Source organism: Rhinatrema bivittatum, chromosome 3 (assembly GCF_901001135.1).
Source record: "Rhinatrema bivittatum chromosome 3, aRhiBiv1.1, whole genome shotgun sequence".
Classification (NCBI taxonomy): domain Eukaryota; kingdom Metazoa; phylum Chordata; class Amphibia; order Gymnophiona; family Rhinatrematidae; genus Rhinatrema; species Rhinatrema bivittatum.
Window position 1 is genome coordinate 559,517,654 of NC_042617.1, and position 21,443 is coordinate 559,539,096.

The 21,443-nt window shown below is 41.5% G+C and overlaps 1 protein-coding gene across 2 annotated transcripts in view; it reads right to left on the reverse strand.

The window, feature by feature from the left end:
* Positions 1-572: 572 nt before the first annotated feature.
* CCDC28A (coiled-coil domain containing 28A) overlaps positions 573-21,443 on the reverse strand; it is a 52,337-nt gene continuing 31,466 nt past the window's right edge. For both annotated transcript variants that reach the window (XM_029596466.1, XM_029596467.1), the window contains exons 2-6: positions 21,168-21,361; positions 18,501-18,664; positions 10,694-10,848; positions 8,335-8,357; positions 573-1,411 (exon numbers count right to left, since the gene is read on the reverse strand). In XM_029596466.1, coding sequence (XP_029452326.1) covers positions 1,357-1,411; positions 8,335-8,357; positions 10,694-10,848; positions 18,501-18,664; positions 21,168-21,361 — 591 coding nt within the window. In that variant the 3' untranslated portion in view covers positions 573-1,356. The remainder of the gene's footprint in view (positions 1,412-8,334; positions 8,358-10,693; positions 10,849-18,500; positions 18,665-21,167; positions 21,362-21,443) is intronic.

A 21,443-nucleotide genomic window follows, 5' to 3' on the forward strand; every position in this document is an offset into this window, starting at 1 on the left:
GCCCTGCACGTTGGAACTCCTTGCCCTCTTTTCTCTGTCTCGAACCATGTTATTTTAAATTCAGAAAGAAACTCAAAACATGGCTGTTCAAACTGGCCTTCCCTGATTAACAGCTGCCCCCCCCCCCAACAACTATACATTCCAGTCTAAAAGCCCCTCCTTGAAGTCCTATCCAGATATTCTGTGTGTATTTATACCTTAATTACATATGTATACAATGCCAACTTACCTTACCTGTGTGTATTTATACCTTAATTATATATGTATATAATGCCAGTTAAACCTTACCTACTTATGTATATAGCTCGTCAATCATACTTCACTCCCATAGGTATATAGCCTCAGTCAATTACTAATTATCTCTATTCAATTAGTAATTAAGAGTTGTATTTATTCTGATTTACTTTGTTAAGATGTTTCTGCTGTTGCTCTATCCTTCCTTCCTATCTCGTGTGCCCCCCACCCTTACTGTTTACTAGCCCTGTTAGATGTATTTTCAACCATTTTGTTACAATGTAAACCGGTGTGATGTACCCACTAATGCCGGTATAGAAAAGGTTTTAAATAAATGACTCTGTATACACATTTGTTTTAATTAACTCAAATATTACTCTTCAAAAAGTGCACATTACAGAGTTTTCTAATAAATGACTTTCTCAAGAACAGTGAATATAGGAGGGATACCTGAACCTGTTTCACAGCCTTGTGTGCTCATTACAGTAATAATAGCTTTCTTTGGCCTAATACACCAGCTTAAAATTAAGTCAAAGGAAAAGTGCTATTCATTACATACACAAACTATACTACCATATGTTTAAAGACATTATTACATTGTAGATGTTTGCTTGTATTATATAAATCAAAAATGTATTTAGTAGTAAAATCATATACTGATTTCAGTTTTTTTGTTACTGACAAACAAAAAATAAAATCATCACAGCCTTTATATAAACTGTGAAGTTAGACAGACAAAGTCATGCAAAATTAGCCCAATTATACATGTTTATTTCAATTTTATGGAACAAAATATAAATCCAAAAGCAATTTGTACAACATTAAACAAGAAAGCTAATGCAATTTCAAGAGTCCCATAATTTTTGGCCAATAAGATCAGTAATATAAAAGCTTAGTAACACTCTGCTTCAAATGTTTCAGCCACATTTTGCAATACATGGTTTTATCACAACAAGGAATCCAGCCTTGGAAATTGTACGGCACCCAAACATGTCAAGAGGAATGTGTGAAAATAACTGCATTTACATAAAGTCTTTGAAACAGGAGATGAAGAGGTTTCATGACAACTGTGAACAAATACTGCAAAGATCCCCAAGTGAGATATCCTGTTTCAATTCAATTTCAATTGGTAGTTGTCTTTGGAACATCCTGAGAATCTGCTAAATGTAGTTTTTGTCTGGTATATGTATAGTTAAGGGTTTTTTTCATAAACAAATATTGAAATGTGTGTGTATAAAAAAAGGTGTGTGTCATTCAGTCACGCTGCTATCTGTGGGCACCAGGTGGTGTTCAGAACAGTGGAACGTGCTCTGTGTGAAGACAATTTGCTCTGCTACAAAGCCCTGCTCCGCTACACACACATGCTCTCCTCACACACATATACTCAGGCTGCCACTCAAGCACATATGAATACTGGCTCCTGCTTGCACAGGGCATCTTTTTCAGGCACCACCCCTTCTTCAGATGCCACAGGATGGGGACATCAGCAGCCCTCTCCTTTGGCTGCCATGAGATGAGGTCCTGAGTCAGCCCCTCCCTCTTTAGCTGCTGCAGGAAGGTAAAGTGACATCTAAGGTCACACAGAGAAGCAGAAATCAAACCCTGGCTTTTCTGGTTCTCAGCTTGCCCTTCTAACCACTAGAGGGAATTTAATTCACTTATGACGACATCTCCCAACATGTAAACAAGAACAGGTAATATACTGGGAGGCGACCACTGCAAGCAAATGATTTAAATAAAAGACATTCATGTAAGGACCAAGCAAACGTAATGGAATAAAACTGTAAGATACCCCAAAATACATAAAAACAAATACAAAATTTGATTGTATTTATTATCTTTGATATAAACTGCTTTGGCTTAATATTCATGAAGGCAGTATAAGTGTAAAATGAAACAAAGCTCTAGGTCAGCTTTGTTTGCACAATTTTGAAATTATTTTTATGCAAGAATTTAGTTTCCTGCAACTTCTGGAAGTGAAAGTTTTCAATGGAAACAATTTGCCCCATTCTTAAATTTAGCTCATTTGGACAATTTTTAAGAATACGTCAGATATCTTCTGAGACATCAGAGTATAAAAAACAAGCTTGAGTTTTAGCCGCAAGGTTTCTAGATAAAAGATAGCCACACTACACCGACAGGCGGGCTTACCGTAGGGCCCTGTTTAACCATCAGGAATGGTTACTGACTCCTAAAGCACAACAGGAAACAGTGGATAGAACAACATGTGTGTTGAGACATTCTCCATTGTCCCCTAGGATTTGGAACATACGGCAACATTGGAGTATTTTAGATCATTTTACTTGTACACAACCTCCCATCCGTTTTGCATTTGCAAGAGCACTTAATATCAAAGACTGGGCTGTCCACGAGTTCTCCACCTGAAGCGGAGGGTATTACAGTGGAATCAGCAGTGTGAACAATTTGCCATTTGCAATATGCAAAACACGGATGGCCAAATTATTACTCCTCCTGGGAGAATTATGAAAATCACATATGTTCGCACGTGTACATTAAAATGCATGGTGTATTTGCTCCAATGCCCGTGTGGTCTTCAAGATGTGGGAAAACTATTAGATTTTTTTGCACTTGTCTTCTGGAACATAAGAGTTTCTTAAGAACCAAAAAGCTACAGGCACCGATAGTGGCTCATTTTCTCACCACTGGACATTCCTTTTGTGACATCAAATGGACAATTTTAGATGAAGTAAAAGATGATTGGAGGGGTGGAAAATGTTATTACGTCATGAACAATAGTGGATTTTTTGTCTACATTTTGTATACCCTGTAGGGATGAACTCTGAGATTGAGTGGTTTCACTTTTTCTAAAGAAATAATTTTTATGAGTAAAAATGCTCTAGTTTCAGTTTTTTGATTTTTACAAACTGTCTTCCTGTTCTGGACATTCTGTTTGACAGCTGTCCTCTCTGATCACATATACCTACATCATCATGGTTGGCTTTTAAAAGGAGCATGAATTCTGCCACTATGTGTGGCCATTTTGAAATTGTAGCTGCTCCTTTCAGTTTTTTTTCTAAACTATTTTTGTCATTTCATCACAGTTTCCCTTTTGAAAGTTTAGCACAAGAGCCGTGGATTTGCTTACTGTCCCTCTTCCAGTCATTAATTCAAATTTGATCATATTATGATCACTATTGCCAAGCGGCCCTACCACTTATCTCTCTCACCAAATCCTGTGCTCCACTGAGAATCAGATCTAAAATTGCTCCCTCTCTCATCGGTTCCTGAACCAAATTGCTCCATAAAACTGTCATTTATTCCATCCAGGAACTTTATCTCTCTAGCATGTCCCGAAGATACCCCAATATTGACTGGGTAAATGTAACTGAAATCTCCCATTATTACCGCACTACCAATTTGGTTAGCTTCCCTAATTTCTCTTAGCATTTCACTGTCCGTCTCACCATCTTGGCCAGGTGGATGGTAGTATACTCTTATCACTATAGTCTTCCCCAACACACAAGGGATTTCTACCCATAAAGATTTGATTGTTCATTTAGTCTCATGCAGGATGTTTATCCTGTTGGACTCTATGCCATCCCAGACAAAGTGCTACACCGCCTCCAGGTGCTTCTCTCTGTCACTGCGATATCATTTGTACCCCGGTATAGTACTGTCCCATTGGTTATCCTCCTTCCACCATGTCTCTGAGATGCCAATTAAGTCTATGTCATCATTCACTGCTAGACATTCTAATTTTCCCATCTTACTTCTTAGACTTCTGGAATAAGTATACAAACATTTTGAATTGTGTTTTTTTTGTTTGTATTAACATTCTGCATTTCAGTTGACAGGGATAAATTGGAATCTTTTAGCTCAGGTGAGTTTTTAATTATAGGCACTTGGACTACTTTTCTTATAATTGGAACCTCTCTGTTAAGATGTTTTAGTTGTGAAAGAGAGCAAAACTTAATGAAAGGATTGTCCTTTGATCCTATGCAAATCCCTATTCTCTCTAAGACGTATTATATACCAAAAGGAAGTACACTAAAGGCTCCAGAAGGTGGAATTGATATAATGGAAAGTCCAGGGGTCTCTACCTTTTTAGAGGACTCCATGGACAATATAAATACCAGGGCAACTTTGTTAATTTCTTTTTCTTTAAGACAAGAAAAAGACCTGTTCTTCACAAAGTATTTTCAGCATAAAGATCAAAATTTTTGTGGACAGGTCTTTCCTGATGTCTCTCGTGCTACTCAAGCACGACGGAAGCAGTTCTTGTCTTTTAAACAATCACTTATAGAGATTGGGGCTAGTTTTTACTTAAAATTCCCCTGTAAGTGCCAGATAATGTACCAGAACAATAAGTTTGTATTTACTGATCCAATACACTTAGAGCGATTTTCAAGGGATAAAACATCACTTAATGTGTAATGGCATATAGTATAGGTTGTAATATAGAAATATTTTCAGCTTAACAGACTCGCTCCTCATTCCCCCTTGATGTGGGCTAGATAACCTTTAATATGTGTTATGAAATTGTATGGAAATTATTATGTTCCTTGGAATTCCTGATTATATCATTTTGTTATAAATGTTATACTCAAAAAATAAATAAAAAAAAAAACAAAAAACTTAATGAAAGGCTGCGGTTGATGTGTTTGAGGATAATACTAATAATTCCTCCGTTATCTCAAGCCTTTCCTTCCTTCCAGCAGCCTTTGTTTCCAAGTTTAATTTCCCTGTTAAATGTAACTTTGTTTTTTCATGCTCAACCTATTGTTTTTGGTTACTGTTCTTGGTTCAGTTCCCCAATTCGATGTAAACCGATCTGATATGGTCTCTACCATGAAGGTCGGTATAGAAAAGTGTTAAATAAATAAATAAATAAATATAATTGAATTAACATTTCATATGTGGTCCCTATGCCACAGAGAGGTGTATCAAAGCTGAAGATGTTAGCAGGAGTGCAGGTGAAGGAAAAATTTCCTTTTGCAAGGAGGCCTGTGTACTAGAAATCTTTTAATCTCTAACAGGCCTGTTAGAGATTAAAAGTGCACTGTGCACTGTTAACCCGCGACTGACATGCTAGCTTTACCCCTTATTCAGTAAGGGGTAATAGCACATCAAAAACGCGCGTCCAACACCCCGAACCTAATAGAGGCCGCAACATACAAATGCATGTTGATGGCCCTATTAGGTATTCCCGCGCGATTCAGTAAGTAAAATGTGCAGCCAAGCCGCACATTTTACTTTTAAGAAATTAGTGCCTACCCAAAGGTAGGCGTTAATTTCTGCCGGCGCCAGGGACCTCCGACTTAATATCATGGCGATATTAAGTCGGAGGTCCCGAAAGATAAAAAAAAAGTAAAAATAAATAAATAAATTTGAAATAGGCCCGCGGCTTGAAAACCAGACGCTCAATTTTGCTGGGGTCTGGTTTCCGAACCCGTGGCTGTCAGCGGACTCGAAAACTGATGCCGGCAAAATTGAGCGTCGGCTGTCAAACCTGCTGACAGCCGCCACTCCTATCCGAAAAGAAGCGCTAGGGATGCGCTAGTGTCCCTAGCACCTCTTTTTACCGCAGGCCCTAGTTTAAATAAATTAAATTACTGTATCGGGCGCACAGGAGAGCGGGCACTTGCCCGCTCTCCTGCGATTTTTACTGTATCGGCCCGTAAATAAATATCTGCTGGAAGTGCACAGGATATGCACAGAAAGAGAGGGTCAGTTGGAAAGGAGAGAATCTTCCAGAGCCCTGGGTCATCTTCTGTGTCAAGGGGTGTCACTCACCTCTCTGACAGACAAGGGGGTACCTCCCCTCAAGGACCTGATAATGAGAAGAGATAATAAAAAGCCCTGGCTCTCCTGAGTCGGGGGCTGATGAGATTTCACTGAAAGAAATTGGCTGGAGCTGACATCCATTCGAGAGATCCCAGAAGGGAGCAGCCAGGAGTGAGGCTGGGGATTTTCCACTTAAATCCCTAGATGCCTAAGGAAGAAAAGGGAGTGAGACTGCTCAGAAGCTGCAGGTTACTCCTGGACTTACTAGGTTAAGGACTCTGCTGTATTAGGACCCTACACTGAGCCAGAGATTACCTGCCTTGGGCTTGGAGAATCTTGAAGACACTTCTAACGGGTTTTTCCTGTAGCTGAACAAAAGTTCCAGTAAGTAACCATCTGGTAGAGGAGTGGAAGAAAATACTAGCCTAGTTTTGCAACAGGGGACAAAGGAGGGAGAAGCAACAAAGATATTGGAGACCTTGTGTTGCCACCCCAAGAAGATATCTTGAAAAGGGAAGTTTGTGAAGAGAGGACTAAAGCTTTCTTTGAACTGTGATTTCATTTTAAATTGTAATTCTACCTGCATCTACTTGATTGTCACTATTTTTACTGAAGACTCTGAATTAAACTATCTTTTCTTTAGAGTACAATTAGAGACTGGAAAGTGTTTCATTTGGATGGAGTGTTCTCGGCCAGGCACTGGCCCAGCAGGAAATCCTGTCCCCAGCTCTCAGCCCTGGAGAACTGTTTCATCACCTCAAGGGTGTGAATACCAAGCACCCCAAAACTGGTGATACATATAAAATAAGTATATTGAAAAGGGAGTGTTATATATAAAACAAAATAATTGAGAGGGGGGTGCTTGATAGCTAACCAATGAGTGGATCAACAATTGACCGTAAAGTGTAACCTCCCCCCTCCCAAAGGAAAAGTTGGCCACCCTAATGATCGATAGAGTATGTTGAAAGCTCTAGAATCTTTGAGATCAAAGTTCCGAGCTGGACTCCTCAGATGACATGTGAGAGGACTGCCATCTGAGAGAGTAAGTAGTACAGCAGGTATCCAAAACATTCCATTTACTATACTAGGGAAATTACGTTGTGAACAACAAGGAACAGAGAGAATATATACACCAGCATAAAAGCAACACAATAATAACTTTGAAAACAGACTTAAATTACCTAAAAAATGACAGGTACCAATTCATTCATAGGGAGGGTAATTTTGTAACAGCTCGCATAAGGCTGAAGTCTGCGTGTACAACAGAACACGCAGACTTCAGCCCTAATTTTTCAAGTGGATTTACAGGCACGACCATTTTAAAAATTAGCAGAATTCTGCACACATTTATACCTGCTAGAGGGCAGGTTTAAATGTCTGTACAAACATTTGTGTGCATACTTTCAAAAATACATATGTAAATGATTTTCCTGCCCCAACTCCACCCACCCCATGTAAAAGTATGCACAAAATTGTTTCCATATGTAATTTTACACATATAACAACCCATGGGTATTTTCAAAAAAGCCCATTCACCTGCATAAATGCATTTGAAAAGAACCTGAAACTTCAATTTTTATTTCTTTTTATTTCCAGTTTGCGGGGGACTGTACTTCTTCTAGTGGCAAATACTTGAAGACTGAACGCAGAGGAGCAGGGGCTGTTATAACCTGAAGGAGGAAGGCAAGGTAATTGCCTGCCCCTCTGCATCCAGGCAGATGGTGTTAGCAATAAGAAGCCTCCCAGTGGTCAGCTGGCACTGGATGTCTATCTGTAATGTTCAAAGATAACTATATACATCATGGTGATCTTTGGAATGAATGTGAATAATAAAAGTTGATTTGCCTCTCTTTCTCCAGGAGAGACTTTCTCACTGATGAACTTAGTCAAGAACTCAGCCAGTCAGGATTTATAACAAATCATTTTATAATAGTTAAGTATCATCTTGAGGAAGCAATTTCATGTTAGAACAAACTAAAAGACTACCACACAGCAAAACAAGCTCAGGACCACTTTCTGCCTATGGTAAAAAGAGAAGAATACTACAATACAGCTCAGCCAAATAAGTCACTTATGCTGGAGATGCAACTTTAAGATTGCTTCGACAAAACTGTTCAGATGAAATCACCATAGGCACACATTAGAACATCTTAACAAATCTAAAACACAACTGGAACTGGCCTGTCAGATGCAAATACCATCAAGATGCCAAGAAACAGCAAAACGATGCTTAAAACGTGACATGAAATGTTAAATTAATTCTCCTTGGTTGTAGGGGGGAGGGAAAGTTGATCAAGTTTCAGCAGATTGCCAGTCAAATATATGCCAGATGTTTGAGTAAAAAAAAAAGGATACATAGAACAACTCAGCTCTTCTAACTGAAAAGTAAACAGACATAATATCAGAAACAAGTACTGTAGTTTAATAATTTTGCATTTAAATATTTTGAGATCAATATTCAGCCTCACTTAGCTAGATAAGTAGGGGACTTCTCTGGTTAAGTGGCAACAACTGAATATCTGGCCTGTTCAGCTGCCACTACTTAAGCAGATAACTACTTATCTGGCTAAGTAGTTAGCAGGATAAGTGATGGGTAGGACAGGGATACAACAGGAAAAAGCTACTTATCTGGCTAACTTAGGGGCCAATGCAATACAGTGTGCTCAGCGGAGCGCACTGTATAACCCTCAGTCGGACGCGGGATAAATAGGCGCTAATCCACCACCTAATGCAATAGGGGGATTAGTGCCTATTTAACGAGTGTCCAACGTGGAGTGAATGCAATAGCGCTCATCACATGCAAATGCATGTGAATGAGGCTATTACTCATTCGCTCTGCATTAAAAAAAAAAAGTGTGCATCTCAGACGCACATTTAGCTCTCAGGTATTAACACCTGCCTGGAGCAGGCATTAATAGCTGAGTGCATGTAAAAGAGGTACAGAAAAACAGAAAAAACTGCTTTTCTGTACTTCTTAAGTAAAAAAATAAATAAATAAATAAATAAATACCTCGGCAGACTGCCAAGTTAGGAAGACCAACACTGGTAAACTCAGCATAGGTTTTCATAACCGGCCGTCTGCCATTAATGAAAACTGATGCCGAGTTTACCGATGTCTGTTTTTGTAACCGGCGGCTGCCGCGGGTTCATGTCAGCAAGGAGGCGCTAGGGGCACGCAAGCGACCCCCTAATTTGCATATAGCATGGCACCCCCCACCTTGAGGACACCATGTGCGCGTTAAGAAAGAGAGCGCTGACTTTTCAGTGCCCGCTTTCTGCGTATTTTTTTTTTGCATCAGCCCCTTAGCCGGATAAATTAGTCCTGTTACTGAGCAGGTCTAAAGTTACCCGGATATACTTATCCCACTAACTTTAAAGTTATTTGGGCATATTCAGCGGCGTGGTTGTGCCACTGAATATCCCAACTCACTTAACCAGATAGGTTTATTGGCCCCTTTATTCTCTGTAGGTGGCTACTAAACATACAACTTCTCTCTTTTAGGGGTAGTGGAAGGAGTGGGCCAACTTGATCCTGATTCATGGGCTTCCAGGCAAACTGCCATGACAAACTGCCAGGCAAGTCACCGGGGACTAACATTCTTGGTTGCCAAGCATTTACCCTTTTAAATCTCTCTCCTTGTCCTATCAAGCTCAGGAATTTCTAATAATGCACTGTCCATGGCTCTTTCTAGATTTCAGTAAACCTGCACCCTTAAAAACCTAAAGCAAAGCATGTCATACCGGAGGACTATTGCAGATTTGAACAATGTAAACAAAATACTGTAATTACTGACAACATAAACTGTGAATTTAGCAATGTTATAAAACTCACATTCTTTTTACATAGTGCTGCTATAAACTGCCACAGTAATGTCAGTGCAGTTCCATATGTCTAGCCACATTCCTGCAGTGACATCAAAAGTTCAGTTCCAACTACTGCAGTACTACTGGAATCAATTACAAGTACCATGTTAGAAACAAGGAAGGACTGTTTTGTTTGTTTTTAAACAGACATGGATTCTGAAATAACAGCCTCCTACAGGAGGAGATTCCAGGATTCATTTATATTCTTTTAAAAAAAAAAAATAAAATTCAAGGCTGTCTGCTTTTAAGCTTCATTTTCTTCCTCTGTCATGGTGGTAGAGGGACTGGGGAACCTGCACCAGCTATCTCAAATAAAAAAAGACAGGGTCAGGTTACAATCAAAAGTCTTCCTCACAACAGTGTTTTTTCCTTCACAGCAGTATTTTTTCCCCCACCCTATTTCTCAGATTGGTTTCTATCCCTGCTGAAACTCTATGCACAAATGGCCTTTGAGCTACTGAGCCAGCCCAGAGAAAAGTAAGTGTTGTACATTCTCATGCAGAAGCTCCTCTGTTTGGTCCCAAAGTCAGTTTCTTCCATTCCCTGGGTTGGTAGGGACTGGGAATACTGCAAGGGGGAGGGAAATCATGGTCACTGCTTAAAGGCAATACCTAGTAGCTAAGTTCAGAGCCCCTGTTTGCAGTGTCCCTGATGCATATCTGGCCCAGAATCATTACTGCAATGACCAGACTTGGTACAATGGGGAGGGAAGAGACAGAAAATAGGGGGGAAATCACCAGGTTGATGAGAATGAAGGCTCACTGAACTAGGATCCAACTGAACTGGAAGTACAAAGGATTAGGAGAAAACTGCAGAGACAACAAGAAAAGTTTTCTCTCCACTAACTTACATCCGAGAGCAGTCTGTCAAGGTTGGAGTCGCTGGCTATTTTTCTCTTATCTTCAGGAAGTTCCTCATGTTCCCCATATAGCTCCAAGTGCAAGCGAGCTAATTTCTCCTGCATCTCTCGCACATGCTCCATCTCTTCTATGGAACATTCATGGCCTGGAAAATAACCCAGTGTAGCTTTAATAATAAGGAAATAAAACGAAAAGGAAAAGCATGATCTAGGAAGCAAAACTTGAGCTCTGTAAATCATGGCAGGGATTTAATCGTCAATCTGCATCTATAATCTGCCTCCAAAAATCTGGGATTGCCTTAAAATTATGACCGTTTTTACTTCTAACTGAAGCCTAGATATGAAGCTTCAGATTTCCCTTGAATGGGCTCAAGACATGTGCCAATATATTTAGGGAACTGTCTGAAATTATTTATTGTTTTTATAAACCATCACATCAAACTGACTCAGGGCAGAGAACAGCATAGTTTATTTAGCGTTATGTGCAGTATGGATCAATATAATAATGGTAGTATAAGCTGAAGCACAGATCAATACAAAAATGGTGAGACAATTATCTACAATATTCCGCCTGAGTTCATTGTAAACCGGCATGATGTGCTTCACGAATGTCGGTAAATAAAAGTTAATAAATAAATATAAATGGGCTCTGACAGACAGCCCGCAAATGCGCAGTAGAGAGCAGCTCTACCGCGCATGCACGGGCGAGACAGCACGTTGGTCAGAGTGGAGCAACATGGCACTGGGAGGAAATGGAGTCGTGTGAGGGCTGCCTTGGAAGCGGCGGGGAGGAGCTGCGGTGGCGGTATCCGAGCATCAGGTGGGCCAGTAACGAGCCCAGTGGTGAGGCACACTAGAGAGACCCCCTGAGACCTCCCATCTCCGTGTCTGTGCCGTCCAGCGGGCCGCGCTTAACGGGACCCTGGTGGTGGCGGGCAAGCGGCAGATGTCTTGCAGCAAGAACGAGGGACCCGAGCTGCTGCTGCCGCTAGTGCAACAACATCGGGAGAGGGAAGGGGTTCTGGATGAGGTGAGAGAGGAAAGAAAGGGAAGATGAGAGGGGATGGAAGGAAGAGGATGTGAGTAAGTGGGAAGGGTAAAGTTATAGAGAAGAGAAAGAGAGGGAGTGGAGGAGGGCTGAGGGAGAGGGTAGGGGTTGGAAAGGGAAGATGAGAGGGGATGGCAGGAAAGGGAAGAAGATAGGCTCTGACCGACGGCCCGCAAATGCGCAGTAGAGAGCAGCTCTACCGCGCATGCGCAGAACAGAGAGCTCTGACCAACATGCCATGCTTCTCTCTCCATGGAGACGAGAACCGGCCCGAGTTCATCACTCCATGGAGATGAGAACCGCACGAGTTCAGCAAGCGGACAAGGAGTATCGGGGGGAGGGAGTTGGGACGGGAGGAACGTCGAGAGCTCTGACAGATGTGCCGTGCCGCAAGGGAAGGAGTCACATAGCTAGTGACTGAGAGGGGATGGGAGGGGATGGGGAGTGACTGAGGATGGAAGGTGAGGGAGTGTGAGTGAGAATGGGGGGGGGGGGGGGGGGAGGTGAGAGTGAGGGAAGGGGGTTTCAGTGAGAGGGGAGGGAGGCAGTGGGAGAAAGAGTGAATAAAACCGAGGGAAGGGAAGGTGGGTGAGTGACCGAGGAGGAGGAGGATGAGTGACCGAGGTGAATTAGAGAGGGGAAGGGGGAGTGAGGGAGAAGAAGTCTAGAAGAGAGCCGTTTCCGAAAACCGAACCAAAAAAAAGTTTTAATGTAGCCCGCTGTAACGGGCTTAACGGCTTGTGATGGCATAAATCAGTACAATAACAGCAATACAAATAATAATAAAGAGGGACTGCATTAGGCAGGTTAGGAGGATGGGGACAGGGATTATAGGCAGTTTCAATGCTCGGAACAACAAGGGGTGGGGGGAGGGATCCTTGGGTAGTTTCAGTACATTCTGGAGTGTGGCGTTAGGATTGGTCCAGGGTAGGGTCTCATTAGAAATCTAAGCTGCTTAGCATGAGAGTGAGTCACTGGAAAATGTGGCATATTGTAGTAAGGCAGGCCTGAACACAAGGTAATCCTTGATGGTTCTTCTTTTGGAACAGTTTTCCACAATTTGAGTGCCAGGAAGAAAAATGGTTTCATGCTGGTTCCAGATAATTTGGCCTGGGCTGTATATGCAATGTGCAGGTGGATCTCTTGTGGGAAGCTGAGCATTTTGGCTCAGTTGGATTCAGCTGGTCTGTGATGTATGATAGGCTCTTGTAATTGCATGCCATTTAGACTATTGAGAGGATTTTCACTTCAACCTTGCTGTTAACAGGCAGCCAGTGTAGATTGTAGGCCAGGGGTGATGTAATCTGATAGTTTCAAACCCAGCAGCAGGCATGCAGCAGTGTTTTGGACAAGCTGAAGGTGGCAGACTTGTGCATGTAGTAGGCCTGCATATAACAAGTTGCAGTAGTTTAATCTTATGGTATCAGAGTGTTTATTACTAGTACCAGACCCTCCCTCAGTAGGTACTGTTTCAAATTTTGGATGCTGGAAGCTGTAGGAAAGAGGCTTTGCCCACTGTGGATATTTGTGCACACATGGTTGGATGGGAGTCTAATCACACTTAGGATTTTGTACTCTTTGCATATAACATCTTGCCATCAATGGTTAGTATGGGGGAAGAGGGGAGCAATGAATGCTTAATTTGTTAATTCATAGCAGTTCTGTTTTAATTAGGTTGAGATACTTGTTCTCTGTCATCTTGTTGTGGACCACTTGTAGACATGTGTTCAATTTGTCCAGGCGCTCTGTACACGAAGAACTTACAGTATAGTAAATCTGTATTTTGTCTGCATAGAAATGGTAAGAAAAATCCGACTGTCTAATGATGTGGCTTATCGGTTGAATGTAGATGTTGCATACTAGAGGCAAGATGGAGGCTTGTGATACTCCATACTTGAGTTCCAGGGGTTAGAAAGGTCTACCTTTTAGGAAGGATTGGAACCATTTTAGAATGGTCACCTTGACATCAAAAATTTCTAGCTTTGAGATGGGATATTATGGTCAACTGTATCAAAGTTTGCCAAGAGGTCAAGGAGGACTGAGGGAGTCTGTGCCTTTGTCCATCATCCATCAGAACTATTCATCCTGTTTCATTCTATAGCCTATACCGAACCCAGACTAGTGAGGATCAAGAATTGTCTTTTTCCACCAAGGCAATTAGTTGACAGATACCGGGGCTCTTTACATTAGTTTCCCTAAATAGGGTAGGGTGGAAATGGGTTGTAGTTATCAATTATAGACTGTCAAGATTTGTTTTTTTAGTCTGGGGCTTATTATAGTCTTTCATTTTCAGTGATAGGGGTGCCATTTTGCAATAAGTTAAGGATGTACATGATAGGGTCCAGATGATAGCCTATGCTAGGGATGGCCAACCTTTCACACACAGAGAAACAAAACTAGAATTCACAGAGGCAGAGAGCTGCCATGCCTTTCACAAGTGTGTGTGTGTGTGTGTGTGTGTGTGTGTGTGGTGGGGGGCACGGTGGGAGGAAAAGAGATAGGATAGTCCCCTTGCTTGAAAGAAAAGGCCAACTCTTTCTTCTCTATATATATCCCCCACCAGTCTCTCTCTTTCAAAGACACACACACTTTCTCTCAGGCACAGAGATACACACACATACTTTCTCTCACGTGCTAGCAGAATATCACACATGCAAATATGCAGAATACCACACATATGCAAAGCACAGCAAATAAAACAGAATAAAAAGACCAATATATAAATAAAAACATGCAGACAAAATCTGAAATGGAAATCATAAGCAGCCAGACTATTATGCAGAGCAAAACAGAAATACAGAAACATCACTATTCCTCAAAATAAAATCAAGAAATATAAAACACCATTCATAATAGTAAAGCCATACTAATAAAAAGAATAAATATTTCAGGACAGCTGACCAATAAACATCTAATAATTAAAAACGTAAATACATTTTTTTTTACATATTTCCCAAACACCAATATTTCAAAACACCAGACACAACCACCACCAAATAATTAAAAAAAGGATTTTTAAAAATCCCCCACTCTGCAACCCTGGGAACTTTTTATTTGGAGAGAGGTGCATACATTTTCTCCTCTTTCTCATATACATACATACATTTATACTCACACACACACTCTCACGTTCACACATACATATGCACACTGACTCTTATGTGCTCACTCTCTCATGCTCACGTAATCACTTGTACTCACAATTCCACCCTGTTGACTCAGAGGAGATTAATGTGTTAAAGCTCACATGGACTCTCCTCTCCTTCCAAAGAAGTTTCCAAAGATAAGCTTTTAGAATATGAAAAAATAAGTGAAGGAGCAAGATAGGGAGCTGAGAGAAGAAAAAAGTTGAAGTAGAATCGGCATTTTAATTTCTCTAATCCTAAGAGATTGCCATATCCTTCCACTTTCTTAGGCCTATCTTAATTTGCTTCAGTAACTTTCTATAATTCTCATGCTCACACACATGCTCTCAGACTCACCCGCATTCTCTCTCACACTTATACACATATGGATTCACACACTCACACACATACACACTCGCGCACTCTTTCGCATATGCTCATTGACTCACTTGCACCCTCAACTCTTCTCTCCATCCAAAATGCACAAGTGGCAGCAGCCTGCAGTAAATAAGTAAAAAACAAACAAAAAATGTTTACACTTACATTGGTGGTCAGGACCCCCATGAGAGAAGGGTTTGGGAGGACTGTTGAGGCAACAGGTGGTGGTATACCTAGGTTTGGGAAAAGGTGGGCTGAAAATCTCCAATGCTGTTTTATTTTATTTTTTTTTTTGTGGCTGAGCATGGGGGGTGGGGCAGGAGAAATCAGCAAGAGAATTCAGCTGGCAATTGCACAATGGTAGTGCCTGCAGTGTCTCCCAAATATGATGGCTTCCTTTGTATCCCTCTTTTGCCCGCACAGTAGGTGGGGAAGCAAGATGGCCTCCCAGGTTCAGCTCGCATCACTGCTCGGGGGTTGAGTATTCAGGGCAGACCTTAGGTCAGCTTCAGTTGTCCTAGTAGCCCCTTACACCAATCAGGACACTCTCTTTCTCTTCCCTGGTGACTCCCAGTGTTGCTTTCTTTCCCTCTCCTCCCCCCCCCCCCCCATCTTCCCCTTTTCCCTCAATTTTCTCTCCATCTCACTCTTTTCACCCCCTTCCCTCCTCCCCAACTGGCTGAATATGCTTGTGCCTATCTAAGGAACTCCAAAGTCAGATGCAGTGGAGCCGCAGGTAAGTCCCAGCGTGGACAGCTCCTCCTTCACTTGCATGGGAGTACTGGAAATAAGGTCAAGACAACCGTGAGATTGCAGAAAAAAAACTCATCTAAGACAGCTGCTACATCAAGAGAGACTGCTGCGGCAAACGTTTAAAAAAACGGCAGCAGCAGTGGACAAAATAGTCAGGCCAGCAAGAGAACGTGTGTATCTGCACATGGTGATCCTCTTCCTTCACAGCAGCTATCTGGAAGATGGAAGCTGTAAGTCCTACCTTCTGCTACGGACAGGCAGCTGAAGGGGGGGGGGGGGTTGGATCTCTGTGCAGATGTGTGAGCTCCGTAAGAATCTTCTGCCTGCCGCTGTCACTGGGGCAAAACAGTGGGGAAGGGTTTAAAAGGCAGTTTTGCGTTAGCTGCAAGAGCCACATAGAGTCACATTCAAAGAACCGCATGCAGCCTGCGAGAAGCTGGTTAGCCACCCCATGTCTATGCATTCTTTAATCAGCCAGGTGGGATGCGGGTTGAGATTGCAGTAGCTGTTTAGCTTTGGTGACTTTTTGTTCAGTTGGTCAAAAGCAGTTTTCTTTGGTATGTGTGGAGTTCTGGCTTGTGGGGTTTGGGGGGAGGGCATGTATTTTGTTGGGTCTGATTTTTGGTTCCAGGTGATCCAAGTGGGCGTTATCAAGTTTTGCCCCGATCTGAAAAAGGTTTTGCAATTAGGTTTTCTGGAATCTTAGTGTCAAAGTCATTTTGGGAGGTGGGGGGAGGGGATTGTCTAGTCTGTTTTTTGCCTGGGTGATTTTATCTGAGGTTTGTTTTTTTTTTTACAGTCTCTATTTGCATTGTTGTAGGTTTTTAAGTGTCACCTATAGGTTAATCTATCTTTTTCATGTAGGGAGTGGCACCAGACCTCTTCTAGTTTCCACCTGTTGTTCTGAGGCCTCCTAGCTCCTTAGTAAACCAGGAGAAGCGGTTGTCTGGGTTGCCTCAGCCACCAGTTGCAATCTCCACCTCCCCGCGGTGAAAACACTGTCTACAAACCAACCACTCGGTGGGTGAGGCTGCTTCCATATTCCCCAGTTCCAGTAATTTGTCTTTTTTTGTAAAGGAGAAAAAAAAAAAGAAAACCCAAAACATCCCTTCCAGGGAGCGCAGCAAAGCAGGGAGGGGAGAGAGGCATGAGGGATCCGGCCCCCCATCGGATTTCAGTGCTCTCTCAGGGCACACCAAGGGTCACCAACCCCTGCTCGTCCACCTCAACCAGGAGGGATGGCCCCACCAGGACTTAACAACCACCTGGGAGGCTCTTCCAAACTTCTGTCTTCTTTTTCTCTTTTTCTTTCTTTTTTAAATATACTCCAGGCTGCAGGTTTTACACCTCTACAGCTGTTGGAAACAAAAATACTGAGGGACTGCATGTAGCACACTAAGCAGTGTCAGTGAAACTTTCTCTGTCTCCATCTGCTTGCAGGGAGGCGAAACCCAGGAGTCTGGAGTCATCTGGGCATGAATAGCAACTTTACTCCATCTCTGACCAGCACTAAGACATTTCCAGCGCCAAGAAATCCTGAAACCAGCAGACATCTCTGCATCAGGGAGTGGGGGGGGGGGGGTGTGTTAATGGTTAATGCCTTTATTTGCATGGGATTTTCATACAAGGGCGCTAAGCAGGCTGCACAGTTTTACATGCACATGCACAGTTTTACATGCACATGCAGAAAATGCACGCACAACTAAAGATAAAACCGTGCATTCTCCTGAACTCACTTTATTGCATTGGCCTGTATAAAAGACACATTAAAATGAATGCAGTATTGCACAGATCCCTTGTGTTGATAAGACAAGATTTCAGTGCAGCCAACTAAGACCCAGCTATACTAAATTACTCAGTCACAGTTGTACAGCTATCATATAGCACTATTTACCTTTTAAAGAGAAAAATTTGAATTGGCAAAAAAACCCAAAAATTTCCTCCAGAATTTTTCATTAGCTTTTACAATGTCTCTGCTCTCAGCAGACCTCTAATCTCCTTCTCAATGCTACCAGACAGTTGTTTGTGAAGCAATGACAGGACTAATCAAGGGTTATGGGCCTCCAAGATAGGGAGACAGAGGTTCCACAGCACACACTACAGCAAAAATGGTATAATAAAGCCTTTAATATTATGTTTGCTCTTGAATATTTATAACTCTGTAATACCTGCAGATGAATATTCCTACTGACATTTTATGATCAGCTAAGTTCATAGCTGTACTGGGTACTTAATTAATTACAGATAATATCTGTGGTGCAGAACTCCCTCACTACTACTGCTGTTGCTCGCTACGGATAACAACTTTCCTTGCTTGGAGCACAACTGCTTAAAAAGAACCTGAAATCTTCCTCAGAAGATTCAAATAAACCACTAGGTGTCTTTTTCTTTAGTTCTTGCCAAACATGCCCGTTCTCTCAGCATCTTATGTCATACAATCAGCCTTTCCTAACTCTTGGGCTCAGCCCCTGGAAGAAGAAATACACATATTTACCAAATGCCTGGAGTTTGCCCGAGTGGAAGTCATTCAGGAGGCTCAGAAGTCCCTTCTCCATCTCCTGAACATCTGACACATCAGTGAGAAAGGAGTGCTGGATGGAAGTTGAGGACGCACCTTTGTTTTCTCCTCCTTGAGGTTTAGCTTTCTCCTTTAGTCCTCTTTAGATGTTAAAAGCCCATTAAAAATAGAAAGTTTCTTTCTGTCATTGCAACCACAAGTCATAACTTTTAAGAACAGCTTAGATTTTCAGCCATGGAGTGGGAAGAGTAATTCAGTTTAATCTCCAATAGCTCAGTTGTGTACAATCTCTGCTTGTGACAGCTATTAAAATCAAAGATTCAAAGCCTGATTTGGATATTTCAGCCTCCAATCCTTCCTTCCAACCTGCTCCAACATATTTACAGTGAGGGTTAACTGTAATTGATTAATTATACTTCTGATCGCAATCCTTACGGGGATTTGATTAAAATAACTATACAAAAGTATACTATTAATTCATTAAAAACTACTGGAAACCTTTGCAAATTGCTTCACTAATCAAGGTAAATCAAGTCACAGAACAGAGACTTGTAGGGGTATCATGAATCATTTATCTGACAAACAAGTATAATCCCATATAGTGCTGAAAGAAGGAAGGAAGGAAGGAATGTGCTGGGGGGGTGGGTGAAGGAGGGATGGTAGCCCTAGTTAGTGAGATTGGGAATGGGAGAAAGCTGGGGTCATCCACAAAGCAAATGAGCAAAAGTTAGGTGGGTAATCCCTCCCACCTAACATCAGAGTGACCATAACTCAAAAGTTCCCAAGTATGCTGAAAACCAGAAGCCCTAACCATAATTATTTAATCTGTATATGTATACATTTATTGATGTAATTCAAAGTTATGGCTTGGTGTGTACATTTTTGCTGACAATGTCCACAGGGTTTTTTTTGGGGGTTTTTTTTTGTTTTTGAGGGGGGTTTTTTGGGGTTTTTTTTACATTCAGGGGGATCAGGCCAAGACAGATGGAAGACTGAATTCTTGCTTGGACAAGGTTGAAACTTAGTCAGAGATGCATAAATTAAAATTGAACCCAACTAAAGTAGAGTTACTGTGGACAAGCAGAAAGAACTAGAACATTTCTGATTAACCCAAAGATTTTAGGAACAAAGTTGAAACCAAAATTAGTTGTTTGGAACTAGGAAGCCTTTACAGATTCTCCCCAAGTTTCTTCAGTGATCAGCTCTACATTTGCTCATCGCAAAATGTTTGCCAATGGCACCCACAATTGACTAGGGTTGATCTATCAATTATTATCCATGCCCTTATTACAAGCAGACTTGACTACAGCAATATCAGGGAATTCTGTTGGAACAGATGAAACATTTATAAATTCTTCAGAATACAGTGGCTGAGATTCTTACAAGTGTTAAGAATTTGATCACGTAATGCCAATTTTGAAAGATTTGCATTGACTCCGTCTCTTAGAAATCTAAATTTGAAATACTGGTTAGTTTTCAAATACCTCTATCAGATAGCACCAAAATACCTTATGTAATTATTGAGTCCTTATGTTCTATCTAGAAATCTCTGGTCTTTGCAGCAGTACCTGCTTTCCACACTTTTTTTTTTGTTTTGCCCCTTATGGAATTTAGTGCTGCTGAAGACCTGCTTGGAACCCAGGCTTTTGCAATTATGAAAACAAAATAAAAAACGTGGCTTTTTAAGCAAACTTTCTCTGAATCAGCTGAGACAAAATAAATGACCAATGCTCATGATCAGCAGCAGGCATTTTACTGGAGTTGAAGCATAATTTGGCTACTTATGACTTAGATTATTTTATTGGGTTGAGAGGGTTGGTTGGTTTTTTTTTTAGTTATTAGGTTTTATACTGAAGGTGGGGTTATGGGGTTATTTGTATGGATTTTGTATTTATTGTAATCCAATGTCAGCAGCAATTGTAAAGGTGGAAAATCAAATTTGAATAAAATAAGGCAGCAGACCATTCTCCTGCTATACACTCCCCCAAATCATATTCACAGATATGCTCTTCACCCCACACACACTTCATTCCACCAGCTCATGCCCTCCACCCTAGCACTCTCTCCTCTTCCTCCAACTCATTCCTCCCAACATTTCCCCCCCCCCCCAGCTTGTCCCTCCAACATTGATTCCTCCTCCTTCCCTAGCTCATCTCCCCCAAAAACCTTACTCCCCAGACATGTTCCCCAGCCGCACATTTCCCCTCTCCCACTCTCTTCCCCTCCCCCATTCTACCTAGTGTTCAACTCCATCAGCCTCTCCCAACTGTCTCCTGTTCACCTTCTTTTCTACTGTGCTATAGGCACCGCCCACAGAACCTTCTTCTTTGTTAGCCATGCAGTGCCTGAGCTCCTACACTGTCAAAGTCTTGTGAGAAGAGTACAAAAGTTCAGGTCCTGTGCAGGATGACAATTGTTTTGGGATGGTGTCTGGAGAAGGTGGGAGAAACCCTCCCATCAGTTGCTTCTTCAATGCTTTTCTTCCTATTCTCCCACATTCTATGGGAAAACTCACTGAAACTTTTCAATAAAAAGGGAAATGTATTCAAATTCTGTGCTGCACAGAATTCCCCCAGAAATAATAATTGAGCAACACACAGCCGCAGTCCATATTCAACTCACTGATATATTTTTTTTGCTCACTTTTTCAACTTTGGTCTTTGTACGGAAGTCTGTGATACAGCATTTGAAAAGCCTGAACTTTTACTAACTGGCACAGAGTTTTTCTTCGAATTAACAGCCTGAGGTGGATGACTATTGGAGGTCTTGGGGCTCTTTCGTTTCATTTTCCTCTCTTCCATTTCTTCTAGGCATTCAATACAGTTCTTTAAGAGCTTCTGAAAAAAAACAAGCAGCAAAGATGGAAAAAAAGATAACATTAGGAATTAATCAAAAATATTTTAGATTTTTTCAAGAATG